Genomic DNA, 21,485 nt, shown 5'->3' on the forward strand with positions numbered 1-21,485 from the left:
GAAAAGCCCTTTTTAATACTTCGGAGCATTTTCATATTTTGTAGCTTTACTTTAAAATTAAGATGTGCTTATAATACTTGAAAGGTTTTTGCCTACTTAAAATTGTGTTGGTGATTCTTCAAGGAAGAAATACATAGTTGATGTTAAAAATAACCCAGGGTAGGGACATATATGTTACTAATGAATTCAGTAGTTTAAAATACATGAATATCTTTTTTAATAGACCCTGAATGGTTTTCTTATACAGAATATCTTTTTTCCATTTATCAATATTACATGTAAGTTAGTGTTTAAATGTTGACTGATAGGTATTTTTTTGATAAGATTATACACCTCATATTGAAGCCAGTATACTCAGACTTGAAAGAATAATAATGAATTTGCAAAATCTGGTTTAATTAAGATCTGGGGAGGGTAGCACACTGTGAAAATACATATGCATAGGAACCGAATCAATGCTAGACAAACAATGTATTTGTTTACAATATAATAGGATAATTACAAGTTTGAAGGCTCAAATTGAGTCCATCAGCTGTAAATACAATTTTATATTTGGCTCAAGTGGCTGTTGAATATCAAGTGGTGCTGAGTTCCTCCAAAGCACCTAATGACCCCCCAGCCTTGGAAAGAGTTTCACCATAGTCTTAGAAGAAATCCCAGTCGTGCCTTTAACTCTTTTGGCCCTTGAGAGTCATTGCAACCCAAATACAAACGCCGGCCAGGGATTTCAGTGGCCACAAGTTATTGCACAGAGAGGTCTGTTTTAATTCAGACTCTTACAGCTATGGAGGTGTGAGATTAGCCCTTAAATAGTGGTCTAGCGTTAGCATGGTCTATAAAAGCATGTTAAGAAATAGCTCCTCAGTGATTATGTACCAGCTACTAATTATCTTACTAGGAGAAAAGGCAACATGGCAGCTTCACATTTCACATGAAAGACTAGCATTAACTGGGCCTGGCTTGTTGGCTTAACTTTGACATATAACTCTAGTGATTATTTTAGACCCAGGAGAAAATGATTTCATACCAGTCTTTTCTTCACATAAGATTTGTGTAGCATTAGAATTATGGGTTACTGAATAAGCCATGAAGGCAAAAATGTGGAACTCTCCTTTGCCAAAACGGAAACGTCCCTGTTTTGACTCCTGTCCAGTTTCCAAAACAACAAAACATACATACACCTTTGTTATTGCACATCGTTCACACAAAACTTGTGTATGTATAATATACATATATATTTTTAAATATGCTACACATAAAGACTATGGCACTTTACAGAATACATGTTTAACAAAGATCATTACACCACAGATGTTTGAAAACTATTAAAAAACCCTTACACAATTAATGCAACATTGTTTGAATTATTAGCACACAGGTTTAAAGAATCCGCAGAATCCAAGGCAACTATTTCTGCCTCAGAGCTCATTGAGAAGCCCAGCCCATCCCATCATGAAACTTTCTTTAAGCACAAATTCAGGCAAAATAAATAAGACTATCCTGGTAGTAATAATGGTCCTATTGGTTAGAAAAATAAGTGTGGGTCAACAATCTATTTTTAACATTTCTTTTTAGCATATCCCTCATACCCAGTGGTTTTTAAACAGCTGTGTGGAAGAGTATGGTCTAGTCTACCATTTTAGATGGTCCTTTCATCCCAAAGCCTGGCTAATGGCTTCAAGGTTTAAAGGCCCAACATTACCTTTTTACTAAGTCAGTGTTTAGTTTTTAGTGGTTTGGGGTTTTGTGTGTGCATGCCTGTGCTTTTGTCGTCTGTTGCATTCAAATAAACTAAACACTGTCAAGTGACTTCATTATGGCCAAGAGGTCACACTCCCTTGTGACTGTTACCAGGTTGATCTAGATGTACACCGCCACCTTAGCCAAAGAGCAGATGATGGACGTGCTTGGAGGAACCTCTGAGCTTAGGACTTAACTTGTAAGGAAACAGATTGTAAACCTACTGTCGGAAAAAAAAAAAAAAAGTGAGTCTTCCGATAAGTTCAGGGAAAAATTTTGTTTTTAATTGAGATTTGTCTGATAAAGGGATTGCTTTTAATGAAAATTATTGCCAAGGTTTGAAAAGTAGTTACTATGGTGGCAGAGAGACTTGGTTAGAACATTATAAATGTACAGAGACAGGAGCTTTGTCCAGTGGCTCCTCCAGCCTCTTTCTGTGTGGTGTGAGAGATATGGTTAATGTTTCCTAGGCTGCTATGAAGATACCCGTTTTATTCTTCATCAAAATCACAGGATTTACATCTTGCTCACTTTAAATTTTGGTTCCAGAATGGGAAACTCACTAAGGCCAAGTTCCACACCTCCCACCCCTTTTGCCCTTAGCTCTTCATCTGTGAGATAAGATGGTTTCTCACATAGGCCAAACACCAGAATGCAGTCAAACTTTAGTTGTCCCATTCCATCTATATATAATTATTTGTTCTGCACCAAGACATGGTGTTTTAGACTCACACAACTTTAACATGATTCACTCAGGGCAAGGTTGTAAAATCTGAATCAGGGTTGTAGACCTGGTAGCACTTAACACACAATACCTTGTCCACAGAAGGTACTTAGTAATCATTATCGAAATGTTCTAAACAAAGCCCTCAAGTGAACAGATTAATGAACCCAAAGACCTACACTTTTTCTCCTTCCAGAAATCTGGCAGTTCCATCTCACTTTCTTAAAGTGCTAAGGAGTGTTTCTGTATCATCATGTAATTTTGAAGCTCCCATAATGCCAGAGTAGCTTGTTTCTGGGCTGCTATAGTCATTCGGAGATACTGTCTTCCTGAACAGTGATACTGGTAATTTATGGAAAGTAGATTAAAAGCCCCTGGGGATCCTTATTCATAGTGGTATTGGATTCTTTTTGTAAACAGGTGTAGGCAGTGCTGTGACCTTGGTCTAGCTCCTCTTTTTGAATTAACTTTGTCCTCTGTGCTTTACTGGAATTAAAGTCTTTGCTGCAGTTCTTCAGTTGCAGCAATTTAATGTTATTTCAGTCTGCTTTCACGATCAACACCAGTTACTACAAAAACTTAACTCCCATAACTAGCTTCTTTTTGTTCTAGAATGCCATTCTGCTACTGTTGGGATTGGAAATACAGCTGACTACAGCAGAGTTACCAAACAGGGAGGAAAGGTCTCCCCCAAGTGCCGAGATTCTGGCAAGTCCTCCCAGTTGAACATCTGAATGAGCCACAGCTGGCTTGGAGACCTCAGTCCCTGGAATGAGGAAACAGAGTGAGGTTTCTTTTGGCAGTCAAAGCACAATCCTAACCTTAGGAGAAAAACATGTGATCTCCAGGAGAACCAGAGACTGGGCCAGAATTGGTGCTAGCCTGGCTGCTGGGAAGAGGAAAAAATATGTCTTCACTAGCAAGATTTCTTACTTTTGTTCTCATACGATTGTATAGGTCCTTATTGTGTCTTTACTCAAATTTCTAAAATCTTAAGAGTGACAGTTCAGTTGATCCACCTTACCCTGGGATTCAGCCTAGAGTAAGTTCCACAGCAGGACTCCATACCACCCCTGCTGACACCTTTGGTCAGCTAAGCAAAAAACAGTATCTTGCTGTGCCCTTTAGCACACATCCTGTCCCCAGTAAGTTTATAGTTTTCTGTTCATCTCCAACTGAGACACCTTGAAAGAACTAAGAGGAAAACAAAAACGCCAACCCAAAACCTCATTCTGAGGGAGAGATGCTCACAAGCAAGCAGCGTTGGAGCAGAAACAGCCTGCAAATCTGGTGAATGGTCTCTTCTGCTGCTCTCATGATGTAGATTATTATCCTTCATTGAATCTGGGGGAGATGGAGTGTGACAGAACTTGGCAACTCCAGGTCAGGGATTAGATACTGTTTTCATGTTCCATTCCTTATAATGTGCACTGTAGTTCTCAAGTCCAGTAACTTTGCATAGCTGGATGTGGCCTCTCACTGGTCCTGGTAAGCCTGGGGCTGTGGAACGTGGCTTCGGTAGGTAAAGGTTAGTTCTCCACTTGATTCAAATGTTGAAACCAGCGATGGATTGTTTCATAAGATTACTCAAAGAAGAAAATGGCATTAATGTCTTTTCCAAACTAAAGGAGGCAGATCAGGTTTTTCCCCTCTTCAATTTCTTCCTGTACTTTGTCACTGGAGGTTGCAATTTCTGCTTGTGCCGAGAAGACAGCACAGATGAAAGTGAGGACTGTGCCCCCAATGGCGGTATAAAAGGCCCAGCCCAAGGAGCAGTCTCCAGGTTTGTAGGCAGATGCGTAATGTCCACAGTAGTCTATGGCCTTCTGGCAACCCCAGCCAGCAGGGTAGAGTATCAAACCGAGGATAAGGAATAGACCTGCAGAACAAAAGAGAACAGATTAGAAAACTCCCATGGTGCTACAACTGTACAAATCTGTGGTAACTGTTACTTGATTTGCTTTGGGCAAGGGCATCTATTCTGCCATACAACGTGTTAGGACTGTTTGTTTGATGCAACTAATCTGACCTGATCAAGAAAAATCACATTATTAGAACTATTTTCAGGCACTTTTTTACGTGTTGGAATGTGAATCCACTAAGAATTTCTCTTCTAGAAAAGCAAATTGTTACTCTTCTTTTTCTTCTTTAGAGTCTCAATCTGTTGCCCAGGCAGGAATTCAGTGGAGCAGTTGTGCAGCTCACTGCAGTCTTGAATTCCTGGGCTCAAGCTATCCTCCTGCCTCAGCTTCCCAAGTAGCTGCAACTACAAGCACACACCACCACATCCGGCTAAGTTTTTAAGTAGAGATGAGGTCTTGCTGTGTTGCCTCAGCTGGTCTCAAACTCCTAAGGCTCAAGTGATCCTCCCATCTCGGTCTCCACCATGCCTTGCCAACTTGGTACTATGTATTCCTACACGGCTTTTGGTGCAGTGAGCATTTCTCTTTTGGTCTAAAGTAAACTTTTATTGAAACACAGGCGCGGCCATTCATTTTTGGATGCCTATCACTACTTTGCTAGGGCCTGCAAAACCTAAAATAGTTTTTTTGCAGAGTTTTTCAACCCCTGGTCTAAGGGAATTCACACAGAACCATTTAACGTCAACCTGGTTAAATGCAAGAGCAAGGGCCAAGAGGGAGACCAGGTCTTTACCTGATTGTTAGTGCTTTCAGTAAAAGCCAGATATTTCTGTATTTATATACACATTTAGAAACAAACTGCAAACTTTGTAAGGATTTTCTATCTGTACATTTTTATTAGACACTAATAAACTTTACTTCCATTTTGCTGACCCTACTACCTCGTCATTTTAAACATCTATTTTCCTGCTCTTCACAGCATTACTCCTCACTGTATAACCAGAATGCATCAGTTATTTTTCCTGCCTAGTCCCACCAGAGGTAGGACCAGGGTGAGATGGGTGAGGCACAAAAGGAGTCCCACCAGATCAAGAGGCCATTCAGTTAAGAGCTCTGACTTTGGAGTACGGTTTGAATCTAGGCTCCGCCCTCTATGAGCTGAGTGACGACTGACATGATTCCTCACCTGTAAAATGGACTAATCCATCACTCATAGGTGGCTGTGAACTGTGAAGTCTGTTCTACCACTGTAACAACAAAACTAGAAACAGACGAGCAGCCTGACCACAGGCCGAAGCCCTCAGCAGGCCCCTGCCACACGTAAGCAGATCAGCTTATTGTTAAGGGCATATTTTGAGAAGCATAGTAATTTGGGGAGAGAGGAGACCCCCAGGCTACACTTGAGTACTCTTGAAAAAATATTCTCCATCTGAACAGGTTTGCTCAGCTGAGATCTAAAATGATTGATTTAACCAATTCTTAAGTATTTCTAAGGCCTATGATAAACCCCAATTAATCCTGTCTGCATCCCATTTTGTTCCCTGTGAAGCCTCCCCCAAGGTATGATGGGGACCTTAATAGTTTTCTCCCTTCAGGTCCTAAGGTGCCGCTCTGCTGCACCCTCCCTGGGCCTTCTGTACAGCGCCCCCCGGCCCAGCATGCAAAGGCGCTTTCAGGTGTGCTGGAGCCTCTGCCCAAAAGCTCTTAAGTAAGTATAGGCCCAGGGTGGGGCAGTATTAGCTCTCTTCCCTGGAAAAGACCAAAGTGTTCATATTTTTGGTTCCAGTTCAACATTAACTGCACATTTCATTTGTATTGTATGTGGCTTAAATGTAAAATGAATGTATTTTAATATATTAGGGACAGAAGACAAAGCATGGAGTTTGCTGTCAACACACCGGCTCTGCCACCTTGTGCCAGGCTCTGACTGGTTGCAGGGCACAAGAAATATCTTAATTTGGCTGTCTTGGGGTCTTTGGGGAAGCAGGCAGGTTTTACATCATTTAATACAATCCTTATTTTGATAGCATCAGACTCTGCCACAGTGTGCTGAGCCCAGCCAGGAGCATTCACCGCCCTGAGGCGCTCCCTTTTGTAACGGCTCAGGTGTGACTGCTGAGGGGCTTCAGGCCATCTTCAGATCTTGTGGCTGCTCATCGCTCAGTCTGTGAATAAGGACAGCAGGGAGACTCTTGGTAAAATCACATAAGGGTGCCATGCTTGTGAGCCTGTAGAAAGCCTCAGCTTGAATATTTCTAAGCCCGCAGGAAAGCCCATGAGGGAGAGTAATAAAAAGCAAGTGAGGTGTATCTGCCTCGTGGGTGTGAAGTGTGCCAAACCACAGGCTGCGACCCGGGCAGCCCTGACAAGCGCGAGCACACCGGGGCTCCGTGGGGCGGTGGAGGAAGTTGTCACTGTCCACTCTGCCCTGCCTGGCAGCCTCTGCTCCCGGCACCCATCACGGTTGTCTAACATTGCTAATGCCATGGAGTAGGGTTTGAATCCAGGCTCTGCCCTCTGTGAGCTGAAGGACTGAAATATGATCCCTCACCTGTAAAATGAACTAATGTCTAAGAGAAGATAGTGGCCCTTCAAGTAAGCAAAAATAAATTTTTGTAAAAAAATCACATTTGTCATTTCTTTGGGTATGAAGATAAAGCCTCTTCTACCAAAGGAATCCCAGCAAGGTCAGTGACTCAGGTGTCCCTCTGTGGTGACTGCCACATGTAGTCCTCCTCTCATGACGTCCACAGTGGGAAGCAAAGCTGCCTGTCTGAGCCCGGCCGGGCCCTGGGTCTCCACTGCTCTCAGGCCAAGAGCAGCTTCTGAGCAGCCTGGGCAGGAGTTCCTGGGCCCTGACAAGCATCCCTCAGGCACACACTTCATCCTAGCTGTCACAAGAAACTGTCAGTAGTTGATAATGTTTACCTACAAGAATTGTCATTTCATACGACTTGGCCTAATATTTTCTTTATTTTGATGATTAACCATCTCCATCCTAGACTTTATGCTCATGAGGGCAGGGATTTCTGTGTATTTGGTTTACTGCTCTAATGCCAGTGCTCAGAATAATGCCGGGCACACAGTAGGCCCTTAAGAAAAATTTATTGACTCTCAGTGCAACTTGCTTTGTAATAAAATATTTCTAAACCACAGTGCCCACGGAGGATATCATTAAAATAACTGACAGATACCAATCAATAAGAATGAAATGTGTCTGCAAGAAAGAAAATGGAGGCCCTCGGGTGGCTGATGTATCCTGTTCTAGGCCTGTGAGCCCTGGGGTTTAAAGCACACTTGTGCCCTAAATTCCAAATGGGCTTGATGATACTGCTCACAAAACAATTATTAAAATCAGTACCTTCTTCAATGGGCCTATCAGACAAAGGCAACAGAATACAGTAACAGATACCAACTTTGCTGGAAACTTGGCATGGCTTTTCTGGTACTCAATTTAAAGTACACTCAGGGACTATCAGCTTGGTTAGAGGTTATGTCCAGAGGCCAAATGGAAGGCAAAAGATGCTTTGGACTGGGTTTCACATGACAGCTGCGCCAGAGAATGGTCCGCTCTCCCTCTGCAGCTATTACAAAAGCAGTTCCTGAAGTGAGGCCAGCCTCTGGTAGTCTCTGGGGCCCTGCCATCACCTTGCCTCACTGCACTGTTGTTTGTGGGGGGTGTTTGTGTGTGTGTTGTGGAGGGCAATGGAAAAAGGAAGGGACTAGGGCTGCCTGACATCTCTACCTGATTCATGACTGGGTCGCAGCAAACCCAGCTGCGGGGAAGAAGAAATGCGGGGAGAATGACACTGGCCAGAACCAAAGACAACACAGCCACCATGGAAGGAAGCCATAAGTCACCTGCAGGGTTGGTAACCTCTGCCATGTCTTGACTTGACAGAATAATGCTCTAGAAGGTAACAATTTTCATAACCTTAAAAGACATCCTCATCCCCGTGTTCTAACAGCCTCATTGTACCAAGGGGGTTAGAAGACATGAGCATCTGCTGGCAATGGGGTCTCATGATTCAACCTTTTCTGCAGAATAAAATAATATAAATTTGATTGTGGGCTCTGTGAGGGCAGGGGCTACGTTTTATCACTGTGTTCCCTGTGCAAATGAAGGAAACGCCAGGAAAAGTCAAGTCACAGTCTTGCTTTTCTAGCAACGTTCTGCACTGACTGTGATCAGAACAGTCACAAATTTATGTCTTAGGTAAACTTTAAAATATTGCCCTGCAATCAAATAGTGGGATATCAAATACTTTTAATCAAATCCTTAGGTGGGAAGAAAAGCATGTCCATAGTCCTGCCAGTCCCCCAGTCTGTGAAAGGCTAGCTGTTGCTGAATACAGTGAGTATTTCACTTGGTCTGAAGTTGACCACGTCAGTCTTTCACAGGATGGGATGCTAGGAATGGAGGAGCTAAGTCTGAACCACAGCTTTTCAGTTTGTGAAGACGTGGGACAAAGCTCCATGGTGATTTCCCAGCCTTTACCTTACCTGGCTACCGCCTCCACATCTGTCATGGTTCCTACCCTCCTTCGCTACCTGCTGGCCAATGGACAGGACTCAAGCCTTCTTGTCTTTGTGGGTCACCAACCATCTGTACAGAAAAAGGCCATTTTTCCTGCCTGAAATGTGCAAACTACAGGCTGGCTCCTGTTCTACAGAATAAATGTATGAAGAAGTGAGTCTTTAGACACCACACTCACCTCCCCTTCACACAGGCTTCCAGATTAAACATTCAAGACTGACTAGACCTCAGCTTGCAAAGGAAATTCTAAAAACAGAAACAGAAAGTCACCTGTTACTGCTACCAGCAATCTGTGGAGAAGCCACCAGTGAGAGCCAACACTCAGCACCTTTACTAAGTCGAAATCAAGCAGCTCGTTCCACAGCTCTGAAATATCTGAACATCTCTGGAGAGAGTTCACAGCAGACAAGTGACAACAGACATAAAGTACCTTCTAATCAACGTGGGCTCCGCGTAGGGAGTTCCCGAGTGTGTCCACAGAGTGCATGCCATGTGTTTGCCTTCGCAGTCCATTTATGGGTGGCCATGGCCGGGTTAGAGGAGTGGGATGCTGCAGGGTTTCAGAGGCTGGTGATAGTCAACAATGTGGTCACTATACACATCACCATTCCTCGAACAGCGGCCTGCTATTAACGCTGACCCCTTCGACGCCCATATTCTCCCTTGTTCCAATGCATTAAATGCTGCCTCCACGGGAAATGTATGTTACCACTTCCTGCCATAGGGTTATTTTCATTGTATTCCCACCACCTACAGACATCCCTCTTGAGCTCTTCTTTCTCGCTTTTTAAAATTTATTCAATAGCTGTTTACTGAGTACATTACTCTCAGCCCTGAGAATACAACAGCACCCTAGTGGGACTCAGCCCCTCGAAGCAGAAGAGCTTTGGTATCTCCCATACCCAGCACACTTCCTGATACTTTTTAGGTACTTGGTTATAGGTTAATGAGAATCGACACTAATTCTAATGAGACATCACAACTTTGCCTTAACATTCATTGATAAACCTGCTAGGTGTGTCACACAACTAGGTCAAGAGTTCAGATTCTGTCTTTGAAATAGCCAGCCATTGGCCCATTTAGGAACAGAGCAGAAGACCATCTAACTATTAAACATCAATTTCTCTTTTAACATTTTTCTGAAAAAATAAATCCCCCCAGGCTTTGTTGACCCAGCTCAGCTCACTACCGCATAGTGCCCAATGGCTGCCCCATCTGACACAGCTCAGACAGCATTCCAGGCTTTTCACAGGGTCACCTTCACAAAGTACTGCAGTACTAGAATAAAGGAAAACTATGACAGGACAGTTATTCTCATGTGAATTTTAGACCATCTGCCAGTGTTCTGCCTCCAGATGGGAAGCCTCACTGGCTTTTCCTTCTTGGTGTTTTGCTGTCTCCCCTTTACCTTTCTAAACACTGGGAGGCCCAGGGCTCGCTCCTTGGTTCTCCTCCCTATCTACACTCCCTTCCTGATCACAGTTGGTTTCATGGCTTTAAGTACTACCCCAAGCTGAGTTTTCATTTCCAATTTTGAACTCCAGATGTGCATATCCAACTGCCTACTTGGCCTCCACTGGGATGTCTAGCAAGGCAGTTGAAAATTATGTCCAAACCAGGAATCTTCATTTCTGCTCCCCACTCAAAACCTGTTCTTCACCTTGTCCACCTCATCTCAGCAAATGAGAGTTCAATTCTTAGACATGTGCAGGTCAGAAACCTTGCCGCCATCATCTATGACTACTCCCTCTCTCAGAAATCCCACAATCTATCGGCAAAGCCCGTGGGCCTTCATTCTAGCTGTTCCCTTTGCTTGGAATGCTTTCTCCTGACACCTATATGGCTGACTCCTCTATCTCCTTTAAGGCTGTGGTTAAATCTCCTCAATAAATCTACCTACCCTGACTATGTTAAACTTTCCCTCTCACTATTTCAGCACCCACCCCCGCCCCCGCGCCTCTCCTACCCAGGCCGCACCTTCTACCGGCTCCTCTACCCTACTGCACATCGCCTTTTAACATACTCTATAGTTTACTTATTTTGTTTACATTCAAGCTGGTGGGGGCAGACAATAAACTCCATGAGGATAGACAACTTGGTGCAGTTTGTTCTTTGTGTCCCAGCTCCCTAGAAAAATGTCTGACATGTAACAGGTGCTTAGTGAATATTCACTGATTGAATGGGTGAATGAAAATATAAGGTGATGTGATTATATTACATTTTTAAACAAAGCCAGTGTAGAAAGTTCTTGACAAGTTTTTGAAATGGCTGGAGAAAAGCTTTGGTTTGCAATTCTGGCCAAAAGAGCGCCAGCCACAGTTACTACTGAAACGTGTGGACCAAACCACAGGCCTGGTCTTTTGCATAACTGCCTGCACCGAAAACCTTCCTGGATATAGAAAGTAGCTGCCTGTTAACAAATCATGTAGGAAAAAGTAGTCAGTTGATTAAATGTAATACACTTTCAGGTATCTAGAGACCAGCCTGAGTCTAGCCGCAGAACTCAGAAATCATTTCCAGCTTGGCCTGGCTGCAGTAAGGACAGCTGCCAAGACAGGCCGTGGCTGACCTGCGAAAGCCAGCCAGGCGCTGGCCGGGAGGGGAGCAGCATGCGGGAAAAGGGTGGGAAAGGACAGGTGAAAGAAGACAAAGGATGTGCGGGGGAATGAGGTGAGCCACGGCCACTTGCGAAAGAGGCAGGGTGGTACCTAGAAGCAGCGTGAGCCTGGAGAGCGGAAACCACCACTGCGAAGGTACCAGCACTGTGGGCAGAGGAGTCAGAACTGTTCTGCAGCCCAGGAAAACACCCATTCCTCTCAGAAGCATCGCAAGTCAACCTCTGGGGTAAGGGTGTGTTTTTCTGTTTCCAGTAGAGGAATAACATGTTTAGAAGTCATGCCATCTCATCTGTGTGCTTCCCTCTCTTTTCCGTCTAAGTCATCTTCCAAGCTGATAGCCGGAAGTCATTCTGGCAGCCCCTAACAGTTACTTGCAGGCCACCACACTGTTGTTAGGTGGAGACATTTTCTCTTTTATGACATCCCAAGGCAAACTGTCATATTCTGAAGGCTGTGCTTTGAGGAGGGCACATGTATCAGACCACATCCAGTTCCCTAGCCACTGAATTTGCCATTAAGATATTCTCTTCCCAAAGACCATAGCGTGAACCTGCAGACTTCTCATGTGCATGCACTCTGGAGACACTCTGCAGTACTGATCCTCAGTCACCAAGACGAGACACTCTACTTCAGAAGAAAGACACACACGATACAATTTACAATGAATTTCAGGGTAAAAATAATAGTAAGTGGATAACGATCTATCTGGAAAACTATCCAGTAAAAAACAGAAGTCTTACTGTGACATAGATGCACTTGTCCCATTATAAAAAATAGCACTGTTCCAAGACTGGCTGGAGGCCTGAGCTGCAATTCCACTGGAAACGTGCTGACAGTGGTAAGTAGTGTTTCTATTCCTCAGTTTCTCTCTCTCCAGCCCCATCCCCGTCTACAGTCAGTGCCTCTTATGCAGTCGTCTACACTTCGGCAGTGTTGACCAGCTTCACGTGCCATTTCTGATGCCCATTTCCTAAACATCAGTTCTTTGGAAGAACCTTCTGGAAAAGTGCTCTATAGTAAAAATGATAGATTCCAAGTAAAGACGCAATAGAGGTAAAACTATAAACACCCTTTCCCAATTTCATAATATACATTGACAATGGCTACTTTAACTCTAGTTGGAAGTTTGTAGAGGTAATTAGAACCTTTTAATAATCATGATGATAACTTATACTAACAATGACAGTAATTCATCCTTGTTGAGCACTCTGTGATAGGCACTGGTTACACACTTTAAATATAACTCACATAGTCCTGAGAGCAATCCTATGAGGTTGATACTATTAGTATCACTTGACACATAAGATAACTGAGCCACGGAGGGGCTAAGTAGGGTTACACAATAATGGCAGGACAGGGACTCAAATTAGAGAATTTGGCTCCAGAGTCCACTTCCTGAGCCTTCATGCTAGACTGCTGTTTTACTGCAGACCAGAGACTAACTTGCAAGACCAAAGCATTTGTCCAGCTGAAGAGGAGAGATTGATATGCACTCAAAAGCTGGCTTAGTTATATCTACAAGGATGAGAGAGCAGGTGATAAGGAACCCTTATCAAGTGAGAAAACCACAGGAGCGCTGTGAGGGGTTATGCAGAGGGGAAGACTGCACCAAAATAAATGGTTGCCTATTGTCAAGCAGGTTGACTTGCTAATCCTATGGCAAAACAACAGCAAGATGAAGAAATTCCATCTCCACCCTCTCTTCCATTTGATTTGATGCCACTTTGGAATGGCTGCCCTTGGCCCAAGCAATTTCCAGAAAGAAGTGTAGTGAACAGGTCAGAACAATGGAAGGCTCACTATGTGTGAACCTTGTGCAGAATGTGGAACACCTGTGTGAGCAGAAAACTGCGAACAAAGCAGCAAACCCACTGGACCAGAAAGGAAAAAAAAAAAAAAGACAAACAAATATAATCGACTGACAGCTTAGTTTTTGCTGAGATCCTGTATGCTTGGGAACTATTTGAAAATTACAGATCTACCCAGAACAATGATGCCAGCCACAAAATGATCCACAAAGAAAACACATGCAAGAAAGCCATCTGTAGCCAATTAGACAAAATCAGGAGCATCTTGGTCCCAAACCCCTCCTGCAATAGGTCAGGTCACTATTCAGCTATCACACCTTCTCCAAGTAGCCTTTCTCAATTCACAGAACAGAGCTGATGATCTTTGTCTTTCCTGACTGCCTTCTGTCCCTGAATCCTTGTACCACTATCTGTAATACAGTGGGTGTTAAACCCATGTCAACGACAGATCTGCTTATTCCTATGTCTACGTGCAGCAGAAGCTGCTCTTAATCTCGGGCATCTGGCTCTGGTGAAATCTTGCTTATAAAAACTGTAAACAGCAGGGGGTGGGAGAGGGGAGGCAGGATCTCTTCCTCCCACCCAGGAAGAGTTCTGATTCTGTGCCCTACAAGCCCAAATGAAATTAGCAAAGGCATTCAAGCCTGCTTGTCTTCCTCAAATGCCGGATGGGCCACTATCTTCAGTTAGCCATTCAGAGTCTAGGGCACTTAAACAGTATTTATAAATAAAAGAAATAGAACAAAGTATGAGTTATAACACGAATCAAGAACTTCCGCCCAAGGATTACCACTTTTAGTTAATCTATACCTTTGCCCATTAAGGTTTTTCAATGACAACTTTTTCAAAGCCCAAGCAGAATTTGGTTTCAGTGATAACCAGTTTCTGAAGTGATTCTTCAGATGATGGCCCATCAGTTACTTATGCCATAACTGTCTAGGAGGGCTGGGTCCAGGTCAGAATTGAGACTTAATGCCATTCGTTACATCCAAACAGCTGTAAATTTACAGCTGAGGCTAGAAGAGACTAATGAGCAGCTCCACAGATACCTGCCTCTGTCAGTGAACACACATTTACTGATTCTGAACACTGGAGATTTAACTCTGAAAAGCCACATCACCCCCTGTGGGGCTTCCTTATGTTCTAAAACGGTGGTTCCTACAGTTTCTGGACTTTATAGTCCAGAAAAATTGTTGAGAGTAACATTTTTTATTTTGCTGGTAAGGACACTGAGGATAACCTTTATTATCTCCTGTCACCATTTCATAAAAGAAAGAATATTTTAATACAAGAAGGGTGAAGGATGTAACCTGAAAATAAAGGACAGTTCTTTGAAGTGAATACATTCGGCTTGATGAAATCTTACTACACTTACTCAGTTTCCTTGATTTTGCCGTGAACTGGGAGACACCTTAGCACAGAAAAGATCAGCACTCGTTCAAAGGAAGCAACTTGTGACTGAGGGCCCTTCTGCGGGGTAAGAGGTGAGAAGTGCAGAGGGTACCTGTGTTCAGATGCAGACACCTTTCTAAGAGCCTATTTACTGTGCAAGTATCAAGATGCAGGGTAAGGAGGCTCTGAATCTCTTTGGAGTTTAGGTCCAAACTTGTTTTTGTTGCATCTCATTTTATGTTTTAAGAGATGAGGTCTCACTATGTTGTCCAGGCTAGCATGCAGTGACTATTCACAGGCGTGATCACATTGCACTACACTCCCAAACTAAGTGATCCTCCTGCCCAAGTAGCTGGGACCACAGGCGTGAGCCTATGTGGCTTACTCCATCTCATTCTAAAGTTTCAAGAGTTTGTGGACAAGCTAAACCAGGCTTAACCACGACATTTAGTAACGCATTTAGCTCCAGAGGCCAGATCAGGAGCTAGAAGTCAAAGGGTTTACTGGCAATAAAAGGGTCTTTGTGAATGACTACAGAGTCTTTAAGAGCAGATTATATCTGCATGCCATTTTAGCACATGATCACTAATACTAGAAGTTTTTAATCAGTAAGCGTTTCAGAGACGAGCAAGAGAAAAAGGGAAGGAACTGGTCATTTTCAAGTGCCAATTTAAAAAAAAAAAAAAGAAGCTTGCATTAATGCTTTTGCTGTTTCTCCAGAGAAATCTAGTAGGATATTAATTTTCTACTAAAAATACTCCCATGATATTATAATTGGCAAGAAGAATACTCTCCAGGGTGGAGAGAAGATGACAGATGAACATAAATAGAATTCTTTAGAAGACAATCAGATCATAGTTGTCATAAAAAGATCTTACAATCAAGGTCCCCAAAGGAGGTTTCTGTTATAATTACTCACAATTAATAGCCATCAATTAAAAATTGTCTGATGCCCTTAGGATATGTGGAGAAAAAAATCTGTAAGAGAGATGCAGTTTCTCCATTGTTGAAGCCTCCCTCTTTCTCAGCAATAATTCCTGTTTAAAAGGAAATTACTTCCACTGGCAGTTTTTAAAGCCGTAACTCTAGAATTGCTGAAATACATCTCAACAAACTAATCTAGCCAGGTGATTCCTTCCCATCACTTAGTGATGAAGCCTTACTTCACATTCAGGGTGAAAAGCTGTTTGTTAAGCAGCTTATATGCAGCTGGAAGAACTTTATGAAATATGTTCTCCGTAAGTTATTCATTGGACAGGCAGGATTACGAAAGAGCTCCTGCTTGACTTTAATCAAAATACACTAATAATTCAAAATAAGTTAGCAAGATAAATAAAATGCAAAATGTAATGTGTAACAGTAAAAGCCACTTTTTAAAAAAAGTAGTTACTAAGCTATGGAATTTCTAGGGCAAGTAAATTTCTTGTCTGCTGAGGTCTTTGGGTTCAGAAAATGTTAAATAATTCCTACTACAACAAACCAGGTGATGTCATTTTAACAGCAGGTCCCTGAGCTTGGCCTCTGTCACTATGAACACACAGCCACTCTGCATTTTTATTTGAAATTACTTAGAGTTGTCAACACATATTTGTACTGATTCTCAAAGCATTTTAATACTGGCTTTGTTTTCTCCTTTTGCATATTTTTAGATTTAATCTGTACTGGTGGCCATCTTTAGAAGAAAAAACATGCTGGCCATGTAATAAAGCTACTGGGGAGACCATCTACAATAAATGAGCTCATAAATGTGGCTGATTGTCCTGCAGCTCAGTTCTTCACAGCAGATGTAGATTATTTTTGAAGTGGCTTTAGAGCTTAAAAGAGTACCACCTTTGCATTAAGCCCCCAAAACAGACTGCCCAAATTGCTCATGTAAATATTCAGAGTCATGCTTAAATGATTATATGTTAATGTAACTTGAACATAGATCATCCATGGCTCTGTGGTAATTTATGTCTACAATTAAGTAGCTGCCATGGAAAACATTTTCACATTTTATTTGCATATCAGTTGCTATATCAGAATTTTAAGAGAATTTACAATTTTCTTCCAGACTTTCCAACTCATTCTTTAAAAACAGGTCTCTATCTCCAGATTTACTAAGTTAATACCTGCTTGGTCCACTTGCTTTTCAGCAGTCTTTTTTAAATTTAATGATATGGTTGAATTCTTCATTCCCTTTATATATTATTATTATTATTATTTTGCTTCTCTACGGTGCAGTTTATGAAATGATGACTCTCTGGTGCAGCCTGGGAGTAGAACTCAGGAAGCTGTAGACCTGCGTCTACAGGTGTCTGCACATAGTAGGCATCCAATCAAAGTGCCTGGGACTGAAATTAATTCTGATCTGCCTTCTCATAACGTGTGGATTTTTTCACTTTTTACCAAGGGACTCCTAAAGGCTGATGAATTAGGAAATGTGTCATATCAGTGGTATTCTTAAACTGATTCAGACACAGAACTGTTGGGCCTGCCTTCTGGTTGGAGACATCATCTGTTTGGAGAGCTAGAAACCACGAGCCTCCCTTTGGCAGCCAGAAGTCTCCAGGGCCTTGTGCTTACTGGGATGGGAAGGAAGGGATGCTCCCTCTTCCCTCCCCATGCCTCTTTAAGGGTATTCTGAAGGTGGGCAACCAAGGTCATACCACCTCAGAGAAAGCCAGGTTACTTTTTCAGGAGTGGGATTCTGAGGCGGGCTCTGTGTGAGCCAGGCATCTCCTTCCCTCTCCCTATGCCCTCCAAACCCCTGTTCTTATTTCTCTCCTCTCAGTGGCTGACCTGGTCTTTCCGGCCTGGGAGTGAATGAGTAGGGCATGAGAACAGTCACTGGGTTGGGCTATGGTCATAACCTTGATGCTTAAGGTGATTTTTTTACCTTGTGTAAAAAGCAGTAAGAATACCAAATCCCAGAGCGTGATCAGCTGCATTTCCTATGCCCGCTCATACTTCCACGCATCAGATTTATGATGAAAGCAATTCTATAAGCAGCAAAGGCAAAACCCCCACTTGTCTTCTTTCTCAGCTTCTCCTTTGATTTCTTTTTCTTTTTTTATGTTGTTCCCTTCACCCTCAATCATTGCTCACTTCCAAAAAGGCTGAGCCTGCACATACCAGGCCCTTAGCCACCACTGCCAACGCCATTCCCACGACCACACCCTCCACCCCAGCCCTGCAGAGCAGCGTTCAGCCCCAGGGCAATCTATCTGGTCAGACTGGTGGGGCAGGTTGCTAAGGCCGTCCCGCTGGACTGAGACTCATGCAGACAGGGCAGGAGGGAGAAGAGAGTGTGAGAGCCAGCCCGGCATAAAGGGAAGCCTGGAAGATAGCAGGCAGCTGGCCGGTGGCTCATGATCATGGTGGTCCCTGTGGAATAGGCCCAGCCAGCACGAGTGAGCCAAATCCTGAGCTCAGTTTAATGGCTTTGGTCCCAAACCTGAGTCACTGGGGATTCCATGGACTTCTAAGAGAGCCCTAAATGCATTTCCAAAAACAAACTGCTTGATGTTGTCATGGAAAACCTGGATCTTTGCATTCTACAGTTTCACGATGGATTACATCCAGGTCACAACCTAAGGAAGACAGCTGGCAAAAAGCCGACCCTGCTGGCTGATCACCCGGCTTTTGTAATGAATCCCAGAGGGATATGAACCAATGTGTGTTGCTGGCTCTGCCAAGTCCGTGGACAAGTTCTCACCTCATGAAGAGAAATCAGCCTGTGATTTACTCTGCCAGGAGAATCTGGGAAGCCACCTGCAATCAACATTCAACTGGAGAAGCTGCCCCCAGAAAGCAAAGGAATGGAAAATGTGTGTTTCAGGAAGAAGGGGAGTGGGAGGAAGGAGCTCTTTGTTTTCAATTTGACTGCTCTCTCCTGCTTTTTAAAAAAACTATCTGAGGACACCCGTGGTCACACCAAAGCCACAGGACTGCTGTGTACCCTGCAGCTCCGACACAGGCAGGCTCTTAAGGGATATTTGTGTTTGATTTGAACAGTATAAGGTCAATTCTAAAAGCTACAAGATATCCCTGTTTCCTTAGAATGCGACAAATCTGGGAAACAAAAAAATACACCAAAACTTGCCGAGCAAGCAGACATACTATGATAATGATTATATAGCTACCACTTATTATTTAGGCACTATGCTTAAGCCTTTGTCATATATTACCTAATCTAATCCTCAAGACAGTCCTGAGGTCTAGACTATTGTTATATCCATTTTACAACTGAGAAAACTACCGCTCAGAAAAGTGAGGCAATTGGTCAGTGTTTCACAGGCACAGTCAGGTGAGGTTTGAACCCTAATTACTGAGTGCTGAACACCAAGGGCACGTGCACAAGTATTTAGAAAGTATCAGCCGCGTGTCCATCATTAGGCGAGGCCCTGAAGGCAGATGCTGCTATCTGGATTCACTTAACGGGCAATAATTACATTTCATTACTGTTTAAGTTAGCCCCGAGTTTGGGATTTCCACTGAAGTAGCAGATTCTTTCATACCCAATTTCTAAAATCAGAACATCAAGATTTTGATGATAGATGCTGTTTTTTTTTATAGACAGTGAAGGCTACACAAGCCTGCGGCCTATTCATATCTTAAAATTAGGTGCAGCAAAAAAAATATGCTTATGATAATTTTTCACCCAATCACATTTTTGCCAAACTGTAAGTTGTAAGAACAAACACAGTTTGAGTGTATTTCTAAAGAATCCTTGTGTTGCTCTGGCAATAGCCTCCTTTCTCACCATTTGCTTCAGTGTTGAAGAGATCAAGGACTGAGGGAGAGGGGCATGGGGAGAGAAAACACCGATGCTCACAGCTGTAGCAAGTCCTTGCTGAGGCTGGGGCTGGGGCTGACCAGAGGCTATCACAGATTGACCAACGGGAGAAAGCAAGCCAGCTCTTTCGCACGCCAGTGTGGCAACGTTCTCAGCCACAGATTCAAGAACCACAGCCACCCCTGACATTGGCTTGGAGTGCACGATGAGACCTCCAATAGCGGAGAAAGCGCCCACTGAATATCCCTTGCAGATGTGACTCGCAAACATGAGAAAGATAGCTCAGTCCCTCTTTTTCATGATTTCTTCTCTGAGGGGTGGTGCTAGGCTGGAAGGAGAAAGGAAACCAGTTCTGTCCTATATTTCGGCACTTAGTCTTAGACGAGTGGCTCCTAGACAGTATTCAAACTATGCAGGCATCTCTGCCTCCGGCCAATTTAAAATTTTGAGTAATTTCAGAATTTTTGAGATGCTGCATAAGTAACAGGAGTAGACAGGAAGTTAAAGTTTCTAGCCTGTGGAAAGAGGCAGAAGACCAGCACCCGCCCTCAGGAGTGCTCCTACTTCTTTCTCCTCAACCTTCCTAGAGGCCTTGTGCAGAGAGAAAAGTCAGAAAAAACTCACTGGAGGTCGGGCGTGGTGGCTCACGCCTGTAATCCCAGCACTTTTAGGAGGCTGAGGTGGGTGGATCACCTGAGGTCAGGAGTTCAAGACCAGCCTGGCCAACATGGTGAAACCCTGTCAATACTAAAAATACAAAAATTAGCCAGGCATGGTGGTGGACGCCTGTAATCCCAGGAACTTGGAAGGGTGAGGCAGGAGAACTGCTTGAACCCAGGAGGTGGAGGTTGCAGTGAGCTGAGATCATGCCACTGCACTCCAGCCTGGGCAACAGAGTGAGACTATGTCTCAAAAAAAAAAAAAAAAAAAAAAAGAAAAAAGAAAAAAAATTCACTGGAGCATTCCAGTAATACCTGAGAGCCATAATAACCTTTATGCAAGAACGAACACCTTGCCATTAATGTGATGCACACCACAGTACCAAAATTTGTTGGACTAATCCACATTCAGAGATGGAATTCACTCAACTAACACCTTATTCTAAACTGCATGTAAATAGTCTTGAAGGATACCTATACTTTGCCTCTGAATGACTGCCAAAGACAGGTTTAGTGTTATGGCCCAAGATGTCACACTCCTTCCAGTAAAGGGCCGCTGGCTTGCTAGAAGGTAGTGAGATCACCATCAGGTTTCTCAGTCCTCGTAAAAAGCAGTCCTACATGACAAATCAGGAGTCTCATCTACATACCGCATATCGATAAAGCCCATGATAAAGCCATGAAATCATCAAGGATATGCAAATACAACAAAGCCAGGGAAAACTAAATAGAAATCCCTGTCTCTGGTCAACCAGGGCTCTTCGGCATTAATAAATTGTGTGTGCTGGCTTCCCCTGCTACATGTTTGACTCTTCGAGAACCTTCAGTAACACTTCTCTGCAAAAGTTTTAAGATAGACACATGCACACACACACATCCCTGGGGCACTGTGTGTCGGAGGAGAATAAAACAGGGACATTTCTCTGACAAGAAAGTGATGGATCAGTCTTGAAACTCACCTTTATGATGTCTGGGTGGTGAGATGACAAGCTGAAGGGGACAGACTTCTTCAGAACTGAGTCAAAAGGGGACAATGAGCTTCACAGGATCAAACTCTAAGCCTAAAAAATCTAAAGGAAGGTCCTATTTTCTAATCTCCCTATTTTTCAGGAGAACGCTGAGACCCGGGGTGGTACATTTATCTCAAGTGAAACTGCTCATGAGGAGCAATGCTGAAACACAGAATCCTGGTCTCCCAAATTACATGAGTGCCTGGGTCACTTGTAGTATGGCTGATCCTGGCAGATACAGAGATGAGGGTCCTGAGACTTGTCCCTTTGGGCCAGAAAGACTAAGGGGCCTGGTGTCTGGATGGCATATTCCCCCATGAAAGCAAATTAGAACTAAGGGGCAGGCCAGGCCCTCTGT

General features: G+C 43.3%; 1 protein-coding gene across 8 annotated transcripts in view; it reads right to left on the reverse strand.

The window, feature by feature from the left end:
- Positions 1-375: 375 nt before the first annotated feature.
- The window catches only part of LHFPL2 (LHFPL tetraspan subfamily member 2), a 151,656-nt gene continuing 130,546 nt past the window's right edge, over positions 376-21,485 (reverse strand). For all 8 annotated transcript variants that reach the window (XM_012462110.3, XM_012462107.3, XM_064376070.1 and 5 more), the window contains one exon: positions 376-4,343. In XM_012462110.3, coding sequence (XP_012317533.1) covers positions 4,087-4,343 — 257 coding nt within the window. In that variant the 3' untranslated portion in view covers positions 376-4,086. The remainder of the gene's footprint in view (positions 4,344-21,485) is intronic.

This window comes from Aotus nancymaae, unplaced genomic scaffold (assembly GCF_030222135.1).
Source record: "Aotus nancymaae isolate 86718 unplaced genomic scaffold, 86718_ANA_hifiasm-v0.15.2.pri h1tg000014l, whole genome shotgun sequence".
Lineage (NCBI taxonomy): Eukaryota > Metazoa > Chordata > Mammalia > Primates > Aotidae > Aotus > Aotus nancymaae.